Source organism: Hypanus sabinus, chromosome 13 (assembly GCF_030144855.1).
Source record: "Hypanus sabinus isolate sHypSab1 chromosome 13, sHypSab1.hap1, whole genome shotgun sequence".
Taxonomy (NCBI): Eukaryota; Metazoa; Chordata; class Chondrichthyes; order Myliobatiformes; family Dasyatidae; genus Hypanus; species Hypanus sabinus.
In genome coordinates this window covers 28,064,913-28,077,392 of record NC_082718.1, presented here as the reverse complement: position 1 = coordinate 28,077,392, position 12,480 = coordinate 28,064,913, and the positions used below count along the sequence as shown (strand labels likewise).

Below are 12,480 nucleotides of genomic sequence, written 5' to 3'. Positions count from 1 at the left end.
TAAAACAAGGATGATTTCCTAGGAGAGGCGACATGTGGTCCACTAGCTCCAAAGGCCTAACAATCCCCAGGCCAGGCAAGGTGAGAAACCGTTTAGCGTGTTCAGACTCCAATAGTTCAAAAGTCTGTAATGTATGAGTTTTCAGTGTGTAATATTTTTCACGGTTAGGCCGGTATTCAAGCAGGCTCACCACTCTCTCTGCCATTGGATTACTGAGCAGCACTACTACATAGCATTGTCTCGTGTCATCTGTGGAGTTTTCTTGCAGCACAAATTACACCTCAGCTTGTAAAAAAGCATATGACGGTCTCTTACTCCCAAAACTCTGGCAATTTCAAATCAACTGCATCGGATGACATGTTGAATAACTGTGGAATCATCGTAGAGCATCAGAGTCACCACTGTAGGTTTCATAAATAAAACGGCAGAGGTGTTTTACATCAAAGGGAAACCGTAATAGCTCCTTTATTGTCAACCCAATGCAGAACATAAAGCGCAGTAAAAATGTTCACGTCATTATGGCAGACCAGCCTCATTCAATGTCGGTGGTTGTGAATTATGCATGTGATTCCTCCCATTACATTAGCATCAGGAGCATCTGGAGGAAACCAATACAGTCATGGGGAGAACATAGAAGCTTCTTACACACAGCAGTGGAAATGACCCTGGGTTGCTGGCCCTATAATAATATTACACAAGCCGTACTCTACCATGCTGCCATCTACTGTTCTACTCTTGGAGCTTTGAAGATAATAATAAGACTTTGGATTTGGATATGAGCTACTTGTTACAGTGCACTCACTCCTCAATCCTCTTCGAGAGACATGGGACTCATGGTTAATAGGGACTCCTTTTCTTAAAGGTGTTTAGTCCAGCAGTCCAAAGTGTACTACTCTTCATGGTGCAACCTGCTTCACTATCAGAGTTATAAACACAATAGTTTTCCACAATGCGAACAGGCTGTGGATAAAAATGCAAGGGTCTGTGTCATGATTCATCCTAAGCAGCTGTGTGACAGAAGACTTTCTGATCGACATGCCGTTCCCAGGGTACACACAGAGATGGACATCAAACACAGCTGGCAGATCATCAACTTGGTGAAAGTCGCCCTTTGTTCTTCCCAAAACCAGTTGGTCTGCCAGCACAGCAAGACGTCCGTGGAGGAATGCTGCCGACTGGCACGTTCCACACTGCAGGAGTACGTGCTGAGAGACATGGTGAAGCTTGGTGCAGCCACCGCAAGGACTCGGTGGTGAGGGACCACAGTGTAGGGTTCTTCTGCAACTGGACAGGGAGGGACTGGGTTGAGTGTAAAAGCCCCTGAATTATTGTAGTAGTGTACCACCCCAGAAGGGGAGGGGGCACATGAGTGGCAACAGTCTTTTGGTTTCAAGGAATGTAATAGAACACTATTTAATTCATTGTATGAATGAAAAGGCATTGTACGATTTATTCTTGTAGATATTTCTAATTACAAATCAAGTTTCTTTTGATATATTTAATAAAAACTGAGCATGGATGATAGAGAGCTCTACAGTGCCCTGGGAAGGCTGAGGGCATCAACAAGTGGGTCGGTGTTCTTAGCATTTGAGAAGATGGGATGTAGGAACGTGAATCAGGCAGAAAGTACTCAGCAAGTCAGACAGCAGCAATAGATGAAGAAACCGGGTTAATTCATCAAAGAATTTGAATGTAGTTACAATAAAAGGTCATTGACCTGAAGCGCTTGTTCCATTGCCCTCTCTGTAGATGCTGCCTGGCCTGCCTGACATATCCAGTGCTTTCAGTCATATTTCATGTTTTCAGCATCTTGTAGTATTTTCATTTAAGGCAAAGAAAGGGGAGATATCTATCAAAATCAAAATCAGATTCAATTTATTATTTACCACAGATTCAAACTGCAAGTTAACCTTTAAGGAATCCTGCATGAAACTCCCAAATTCTTTTGCACCTCTTATCTTTGAAATTTCTCCCCATTTAGAAAATAGTCTACTCTTCCGTTCCTTCTACCAAAGGGCATACCATGCACTTCCCAACACTGTATTCCATTTGCCATTTCTTTGCCCACTTTCCTAATCCAAGTCCTGTAGCTACCTCCCTGCTTTCTTTCCTCAGCACAGCCTGCCCCACCATCTATCTTCACATTAGCCACAAACTTGGCCACAAAGCCATCAATTCCATCATCCAAATCATTGACATATAATGTAAAAAGAAGTAGTCCCAACTCTGACCCCTGTGGAACACCACTAGTCACCGGCAGCCGACCAGAAAGGCTCCCTTTATTCCCACTCTTTGCCCCCTGCTAGTCAGCCAATCTTCTAATCATGCTGGTATCTAACTTGTTAAGCGGCCTCATGTGTAGCACATTGTAAAGGCCTTCTGAAAATCTAAGTACACAATATCCATCAATTCTCCTTTGTCTGTCCTGTTTGTTGTTTTCTCAAAAGAATTCCAACAGATCTGTCAGGCAAGATTTTCCCTTAAGGAAACAATCCTGACTCTGACCTATTTTATCATGTGCAGCCAAGTATCCTGAGACCTCATCCTTAACAATCGACTCCAACATCTTCCCAACTACTGGTCAGGCTAACTGGCCTATAATTTCCTTTCTTCTGCATCCCACCCTTCTTGAGGAGTGGAGTGACATTTGCAATTTTTCAGTCCTCTAGAATCCTACCAGAATCTAGTGATTCTTGAAAGATCATAACTAATGCCTCCATAAGCTCTTCAGCTACCTCTTTCAGAGTTTGGTCCAGTGACTTACTTACCTTAAAATCTTTCAGCTTCCCAAGCATCTTCTCCCTCGTAATAGCAACTGCACTCACTTCTTGCCCATGACACTCGTGCCACTCTCACCTCCCTTTTTATATATCTGAAAAAAACTTCTGGTATCCTCTTTGGTATTATTGACAAGCTTGCCTTCATATTTCATCTTTTCTCTCCTTATGGTTGTTTTAGTTGTCTTCTGTTGGTTTTATAAAGTTTCAAAATCCTCTAACTTCCCACTAATCTTTGCTCTGTTTTTGTTCTCCCTTTTGCTTTTATGTTGTCTTTGACTTGTCAGACACGGTTGATCACCTTGCTTTTAGAATACTTCTTCGGGATGTATCTATTCTTTGCCTTCCGATTTACTCCCACAAACCCCAGCCTTTGCTGTTCTGCTGTTATCCCTCCTAGTATCCCCTTCCAATCAACTTTGGTCAGCTCCTCTCTCATGCCTCAATAATTTCCTTTACTCCACTGTACTACTGATATATCTGACTTTAGCTTCTCCCTCTCAAGTTGCAGGGTGAAGATTATCAAATTATGATCTTTGCCTCCAAAAGGGTCCTTTATCTTAAGCTCCCTAATCAAATCCAGTTCATTAATCAACATCCAATCCAGAATAGCCTTTCCCCCCAGTGGGCTCAACCATGAGATGCTCTAAAAAGCCATCTGGTAGACATTCTACAAATTCTCTCCCATGGGATTCAGCACCAACCAAATTTTCCCATTCTACCTGGGTATATGATTTTCATATCATTGCCCTTTCAACATGCCTTTTCTGCCTCCCATTGTAACTTGTACCCCACATCCTAGCAACTGTTTGGAGGCCTGTATATAACTCCCATCAGGGTCTTCTTATCCTTGCTGTTTCTTAGCTCTACCCACAAGGATTCTACATCTTCCCATCCTATGTCACTTCCTTCTAAGAACTTGGTATCATTTTTTACCAACAGCGCTTGGCACCCCCTCTGCCTACCTACCTCTCCTTTCGATACAACGTTAACCTCCCAACTATAATTGTCTTTCAGCCATGACTCAGTGATGCCCACAACACCATACCTGGCAACCTCTTACTGCACTACAGGATCATTTTAAATTTAATCATCGTGTTTTAGTACTTGAACTGTCAGCATGCTGTTTCACACTGAATGGAGTAGCACTGCATTTTCCATGTCCTGGGCAAAGACAGTGAATCTCTATTACTTACAAAAAATCTACCTTATTCCCTATAGCATGCATTCAAATATAACACCAACAGACCTGGATCAGTCCCTTTCCATTTTGTCCCCATGTTTCACTTCAACTCATATCCCATTGTCTGCAATTTTACCCTATTGTCTGCCTGTCCTTCCTGAACAGTCTCACTACACACTGCCTCTGCTTATATACCAACTGCCCCATCCTCAGCTGTATCACTCTGGTTCCCATCCCCCTGCTGAATTAGTTTAAATCTACCCCAACAGCTCTAGCAAACATGCCCTCAAGGATATTAATTCCCGTTGGGTTCAGGTGGAACCCGTCTCTTTTGTACTGGTCAGACCTTCCCTATAAGAAATACTGATGATACAGAAATCTGTAACCCTGCTCCCTGCTCCAATTCCTCGGCCACACATTCATCTGCCAAATCATCCTACTCTTACCTTCACAGGTACATGGCACAGGCAGCAATCCAGAGATTACTACCCTGGAGGTCCCACTTTTCAGCTTTCTACCTATCTTTCTAAATTTTCTATTCAGATCTCCTCCGTTTTCCTGCCTATGTCATTGGTGCCAATATGTACCAAGAAATCTGGCTGTTCACCGTCACCTTTAGAATACAGTGGTCCCAATCGGAGACGTCCTGACCCTGGCACATGGGAGGCAACATACCATCCAGGTGTCTCCTTCACGTCCACTGAATTTCATGTCCACTTCTCTAACTATGGATTCCCCTATCACTGCAGCCCTCCTGTCTCCACTTCCCTTTTGAACCTCAGTGTCAGATACACGGTCACTGCCACTCTCCCCATTAAGTCATCCCCTAGAAAAGAAAAAAGACAAACCATGCAAATTTTTTAAAAAATCAAACTGAGAACTTGAATTGTAGAATCTTTGAAAGTGAGTCTGTAGGTTGTGCAATCAGTTCAGAGTTGAAGTGAGTGAAGTTATCCACTCTAGTTCAGAAGCCGGATGGTTGTATGGCAGTAACTTCCTGAACTTGGTGGCATGGGACCTAAGGCTTCCTGTACCTCCTGCCTGATTCAAGATTGCTTAATGTAATTTCCTGTCCACAAGTGTAAAGGAGAATGAAATAATTGTGTAACCCTCAAGCTTGGCCAGCACATGTTCGTCGAGGGGAAAATAACTTCTGGCCCTGCCAGACTGAGAGATCTCATTTGTGTGGATGCTGCGTGATGTGTTGCCCAGTTACAAATCTGCCCCGCAGTACACCTTATGCAATTAAATGATTAAACTTTACGAATCTTAATCTGGATAGAAGGTTAGTAAAGAAAATAAAAAGTAAAAGGGCCCATTTTAAGGGAACAGTCTGTTGCGCATCTTCGGAACTCACTGTTCGTTCATTTGTTCCCGTCGACTTCCAAGTGTAGCCGGCCCTCGGACCCTCACTCCTCAGTCCACTCCATCTGGTGGTCTTCTGACTCTCTCCATTCGCATCCTCTCTCTCCATCACTCCTCGACGAAAGACCACGAAAATCTCTCTTCCAGGCTCACAAGGAAGAACAACATTTCTCCCATTGGATAACAAACATTCCAAAGCCCCGTTATCTCTAGCCATAACCCAAACATTGCTGCTACAGAAAAACCATTACCTTAGCAGTGAAACCTTACAGCGTGTTACAATTGTTACTCTGGATCTAATGCAGCACCAAAAAAAATCACAAAGATAAAGGACGCAAATAATAATTCTTAAAAACACAATAAATATAAATGCATAAGTTAGCTTATATATATGGATTGATTGACGCTATGGAATGACGCTAGGCTGTACGTAAGGTGACTGATTGCAAATAATAGTGGTAGAGTTTGTGGGTGGAGTTGTGAATCAACTTGATGGCTTGGGGAAAGTAAGTCTTTCTGAGTTCAGTGGTCCTGGTGTGGATGCTACGCAGCCTCCTGCCCGACGGGATTGGGTAGGGTGGGTGAGATCCTTCATGATGTTGCTGGCCTTTTTCCAGCACCTTTCTGTATATCTGCCCAGGATGGGGAATAGGTTGATGCCAGTGATGCGTTGCAGTGAGAGAAGAGCATGGCCTGGATGGTGGATGTCCTTGATGATGGATGCTGCTTTCTTGTGACAATGATCCTTATAAATGTGCTCAGTGGTGGGGTGGGGGGGTGGGGGCTTTGCCTGTGATGTGATGGTCTGTATCCGCCACATCATTTGAGGCCATTTCCCCATTTGTGGTTGATCTGTGATTTAATTCCAGCCGCCTGCCTTTCACTCATATCCTCTAATGCTGAATAATCAAAAATCTTTTGCTCAAATTTTAAAATAACAAATAACCTAGGATCAATGTCAATTTCCGCAAATCACAGCATGTAAAAGTTCACTTCTGAATGGCTCTAATTTTTAGGTTCTGCCTCTAACCCTATACTCAACAACAGGATAAATGGTTTCTTTCCATTTTCCCATTTCCATTAATATCCTGAAATCTGGTTTGAGCTCAGTTGTTATTTTCGATTCGCCCAGTCTGAACAGGTTACTGCATCGACTTTGACCCTGCTTTGTACCATATGAATGGCTTCTTACTGCTGCTTTGAAATGCTGTTCTCAATTGTTTGTAGATGTGGATACAGATCAGACGCCAAAGACAGCTGTGGTGTTACACCATTCATGGACGCTGTGCAGAACGGCCACATTGGGATTGCAAAACTGTTGCTAAAGAAACACAAGGTGAGTTGTGACCTGACTACAACCAACTGCTATGTAGAGCCTATTGGGTTACAGGGCTGGGATGTGTTGTAAAGCCTGCATCTCGAAAATCAGTACAGGTCATCACTCTAGCCTATGGAATAGAGCTGAAGATAGTCATAGGATAAGAGGTGTCTTGATGAAGGCATCAGGGTATAGATCAATCAGATAGCTAGGGTCTTTTTATTTTATTTAGAGATACAGCACGGTAACAGGATCTTCCGGCCCAATGAGCCTGCGCTGCCTAATTAACTACTAATCTGTATGTCCCTGGAACATGGGAAGGAACCAAAACACCCAGTGGAAGCCCACATGAGCACAAACCCTGATCCTAACCCTCACAGACAGAGGCAGAATCTTAACCCAGGTCACCGGCACGCTAACTGCCAATGATAGGAATGTCGGGAGTGAACGGGATCTGCATAAATATGTTCATGATGGTCTAGATGGATTTATTTGCGTAAAGTCCTCTTCTGTACTGTTTTCCAGGCAGGAATGGCTAATATGAGGGGAAATAATTGTAAGATAATTGGAGGGAGGAAAGTATTAAGTTTTTTACTTACTCTGAGTGGTGAGTGTGTGGAACACCCTGCCAGGGATGGTGGTAGAGGCAGATACATTAAGGGCATTTAGGAAATTTTGGATAAGCACATGGATGATAAAAAACAAAGATGGGGGGCTTTGTCAGAGGGAAGGGTTAGATTGATCTTCAAGTGAAAGAAAACAGAACATAGTGTTGAGTCCTTGAAACCGAGTCCAAAGGTTTTGTTCAGATATCAATTCAGAGTTGTAGTAAATGAAGGTGTCCATGCTGGTTCAGGAGCCTGATGGTTGAAGAGTAATAACTGTTCCTGAACCTGGCAGTACGGGACCTACTTGCTCTTGTACCTCCTTCCTGATGGTAGAAGCTCTCTTTACTCCATCAAGTTGCTGTATAATCATAACAACTTCTAGGACTTTCAGTCTTTGTGTGTAATTTTTCATTGATTCCTTTGTATTTCTTTGTTCTGCTGTGAATACCTGCAAGAAGGTAAACCTCAGGGTAGTCAATGGTGACATATATTGATAATACATTTACTTTGAACTTCTGTTGACCCCCTCAATTTTCCCTCAGGCATAGGGAGGATACTGAGAGGTGTGGAGGACTCTGCCATGTACAAACTTGTACTCCCGTTTGTGGTAAATGTGGCAGGACTGGTTGACTGATTAAAAAGATATGCAGATGCTCTCTTAAGCATTAAGTATAGAAGCAAGGAAGTTCAAGTTCAAATTTAAGTACAAGTTTCATTGTTATTCAGCCCTACCCATGAGTACAGCAAAATGAAGCAGTAGTCCTTTGGGGTCAAGGTGCAAAACAGTACCGACAGTCACCCATAGCACAAGGCACATATAGGACGTATGATTATGAAAGCATAGAAAAGGCATAAAGAAGTACAGTACAGAAACAGGCTCTTCAGCCTATCGAGTCCTTGCCAAAACCATTTATACTGCCTGCTCCTATCAACCTGCACTGGCACCATCGCCCTCCATATTCCTACTACTACGTACCTATCCAAACTTCTCTTATACATTGAAATCGAGCTCACATGGACCACTTGTGCTGGAAGCTTATTCCACACTCTCACGACCCTCTGTGAAGAAGTTTTCCCTCATGTTCCACTTAAACCTCACCTTTTGCCCTTAAGCTGTGACCTCTGGTTATAGTCCCACCCAAACTCAGTGGAAAAAGCCTGCTTGCATTTAACCTGTCTATACCTCTAATAATCTTGTTTAACTCTATCAAATCTCTCAATCTTCTGTGTTCTAAAGAATACAATCCTAACCTATTCAATCTTTCCTTACGCCTCAGGTCCTCCAGACCTGACAACATCCTTGACAAACATCCTTTTCTCTGTACTCTTTCAAACTTACTTACATCTTTCCTGTAGATAGGTGACCAAAACTGCACACAATACTCCAAATCAGGCCTCACCAACACCATGTACAAGATCACCAACACTTTATACAAAGCGTAAAATGTACAGTCACAATAATTAATAACTCAGTCCCTGAGTGTCATGGCATGAAGATTGCCTGTAGATTGATTGTAAATATATACAGCAGAACTCTTTTAATTTGCTGGTTAACTATTTGGAAATCCAGACTCAAGATTCATGTGTCTTTTACGTGAACAACCAACACACCTGAGGGTGTGCTGGGGGCAGCCGGCAAGTGTCAGCACACATTCCTGCACTAACGTAGTTTGCATGCCCACAATCCTCAGCCGAAGAACGGAGAACACAAGCAACACCACTTCCACCCAGGCACCTACGCAGCCATCTAACCCCAGGACAGGCTGCCTTCTGCAGCCTCTGGCCTCCAGCCTCCATGGTCTCGGGCTCACAAGCGTTAGGCACTGACTTTCCTGATGGCTTGGTATTTGACTCCAGACTGAATGCTACAAGGTGCATTTTGGTTGAATAGATTATGCAATGGGCTAAATATCCTCCTTGTCCGTGTTAATAAGTGAGGAGGTAATCCAGCTTCCCCTGAAATATACACTCGGGCCACTTTATTACATACAGGAGCGGAACTTGAAGTGGTCTGCTGCTGTAGCCCATCCACTTCAAGAATTGACTTAATAAAATGGGCTGTTGTGTGCGCAGAGATGCTCTTCTGCACTCCATTGTTATAACGTGTGGTTATTTGAGTTACTGTTGCCTTCCTGTCAGCTTGAACCAGTCTCCCCTGACTTCCTTCATTGCTCACAGGATGTTTTTGTTTATTGCACCACTCTCTGTAAACTCTAGAGACTGTTGTGTGTGGAAACACCAGGAGGTCACCTGTTCCTGAGATACTCAAACCACCCCATCTGGCACCAACAACCATTCCAGTCAAAGTAATGTATTTACCATTCCGATGTTTGGTCTTAACGACAACTGACCAACTTGATCATGTCTCCATGCTTTTATGCACTGAGTTGCTGTTACATGGTTGGCTGATCAGCTATTTGCATTAATAAGTAGACGTACCTAGTAAAGTAGCCACTAAGTGTATCTTTGCCTGTTCTCCTTAGCTGCTCCTGTCACACCTCATGTCAGGTGTGGGTAAGTGTGCCCGACAAGGGTCACCAGTTGAAAAAAAATAGAAGGTAAGCCCCAACAGGATGTTAGTGCGAGGGGATTTATTTAGTGCCAGGTGAAAAAAATGCAAAAGCTGCCCAAAAGTTATATAGTAAAAAAGTACTTACAAATATACAGAGGCTTTCTCCACGACACAGTCTGTCTTTAACTTTAAAATATAACTATTCACCAACTGTCAATTCCAACCTCCACGCTTCTTTCAGATCCCTGGGGTGTACACCATCTGGTCCGGGTGACTTATCTGCCTTCAAATCTTTCAGTTTCCCAAGAACCTTCTCCCTAGTGATGGCAACTTCACACAGCTCTGACCCCTGACACTCTGGAACTTCCAAGGACTACAGAACAGGAGGACGAAGTGTGTGAACTACTGGGGAAAATAGACCAGGGACAGAATGAGGAGGAGTGACTAACCTGGCAAAAGGGCAAGATTAGCGGGAGAATTAGCATTGCCAACCTGTTCTGTCACATCGGCCAACTTTCTGAGCACACTCTGGTGTCGTCTAATCTGGTGGACAAGAAAGACTGCACCGTTAAAGTTTCTGTGTCGTTATTATTGCGGTGATCCGCAAACCCATTGTCTACATTTTTCAGGCCAATATCTCAGCCAAGGATGCATTAGGAGCCCAGTCGCTGCATCGAGCTGCAGTAACAGCACAGGACAAAGCCATTCAGTTCCTGGTCATGGAGCTTGGTGTGAACGTAAACGAGAGAGCTACGGATCTTAACCTAACAGCCCTGCATTACGCAGCCAAGGTCAGTTGCAGGAGAACTGCTGTATTGATTTACTGGTTTACAGAGCAGAAACACACAGAAAATTTAATTCTAACTGGACGATCCTCTATAATACTCAGAAATGACAATACTCCCTGAATTGTCATTTTGGTTAAATTTTTGCAAGACTATTATGTAATAAACAAGGACTACAGCATTAAATTTGACTCAAATGGGATTTCCTGCTTTGCTGTTGTGCAATTACAACTAATAAAGTGCAAGTTCTCTTTATGATGAAGGTTCTCGGCCGGAAACGTTGGCTCTTTATTCCTCTCCATGAATGCCTCCTGGTCTGCTGAGTTCTGCATTTTGTGTACACTGCTCTGGGTTTCCAATATCTGCAGAATCTCTTGTGTTTATAACTTAGGGTGAATCTGTTTACTTACTGAATATTGAAAGGATTAGTTAGTGGACATGTAGAGAAAAAGTTTCAGTTGTGGGAATAAACAAAGTCACTTAACTCAGAAAGGAAATAGATTTATCAGCATCTTTTCCCCAGTAAGAACAGGGTATTTTTTTCCCAAAAGAACACCCAGCAATTTTGAAAGGCCTAGACAGAGCGGATGTGGAGAGGATGATTCCGATAGTGGGAGACCAGAGGTCACAGCCTCAAAATAGAAGGATTCCCTTTATAACAGAAGGGAATTTCTTTGGCCAAAGGGTAGTGACTCTGTGGAATTTATTGCCACAGATGGCTGCGGAGGCCAAGTCAATGGGTGTATTTAAACTGGAGGTTGAGAGGTTCTTAATTAGTAAGGGTGTCGAAGGTTACAGAGAGAAGGCAGGAGAATGGGGTTGAGAGGGGTAATAAACTGGCCATGATGGTATAGTGGAGCAGAGTCAATGGTGTGAATGGCCTAATTTTGTTGCTATGTCTTAGAACTTGTCTAAGTTCTAAGTTGTCTATGTCTAAGAACTTTAAGGCCTTAAAGTTCAAAATACATTTTATTATCAAAGTAAGTACCTTTATACAAGCTTGAAATTCGTCGTCTTACAGGCAGCTACAAAACTAAAAACCCCAATAGAACACATTAAAAACAAAAGAAAACCATCATTTTCTTCGGCAGTTTAACAGGGCACAACTGCGCAAGCGCGTGTAAGTCGGACCGTGAGGTAGCAGGAGTACCGTAAATTCCGGACTATAAGCCGCAACTTTTTTCCCACGCTTTGAACACTGCGGCCTATACTACGGTGCGGCTAATGCATGTTTTTTTTTCATGCCGCCAAAAACATTTTGCCTCGTAACAGTAGACCAATAAAATTGATGAGTAGTTCACAGAGGTCCAATGAAATTGTACAATAAATCAAGCGCACTTTCACAATTAAATTATTGTAAATCAGTCATTTGTACTCACCCTCATCAACATGGAAAACACTCGAAGAAAAGCATATGATGCAGCTTTTAAGTTAAAGGCGATCAATCTGGCGGTTGAAGAAGGAAATCGAGCTGCTGCACATAATCTTGGCATAAATGAATCGATGTTGAGACGGTGGAGACGCCAGCGTGAAGAACTGAGTCAATGCAAAAAGACGACAAAAGCTTTCAGAGGTAATCATAGCAGATGGGCTGAACTTGAAAACTTTCTTGAAGACTGGGTTAACACACAGAGAGCAGGCGGCCGCGGTGTTTCCACCGTGCAGATCAGACTGAAGGCTAAAGCAATCGCCACCAAAATGAAAATCGAAGATTTTAGAGGTGGGCCGTCGTGGTGTTTTAGATTTATGAGACGAAAAGGCCTGTCCGTCAGGGTACGCACGACTCTGTGTCAGCTGCTCCCTCCCGACCACGAGGAAAAGCTTGCTAACTTCCGCACATTCACTCAAACAAAGATAGCGGAGAATTCCATCAGGCCAGATGATATCATAAATATGGATGAAGTACCTTTGACGTTTGACCTGCCTCTCACT

General features: G+C 43.1%; 1 protein-coding gene across 2 annotated transcripts in view; it reads left to right on the top strand.

Moving 5' to 3' along the window:
- Positions 1-12,480, top strand: part of ankrd16 (ankyrin repeat domain 16) — a 49,108-nt gene that overhangs the window by 19,469 nt on the left and 17,159 nt on the right. For both annotated transcript variants that reach the window (XM_059987382.1, XM_059987381.1), the window contains exons 4-5: positions 6,553-6,661; positions 10,393-10,554. In XM_059987382.1, the coding sequence (XP_059843365.1) occupies positions 6,553-6,661; positions 10,393-10,554 (271 nt within the window). The remainder of the gene's footprint in view (positions 1-6,552; positions 6,662-10,392; positions 10,555-12,480) is intronic.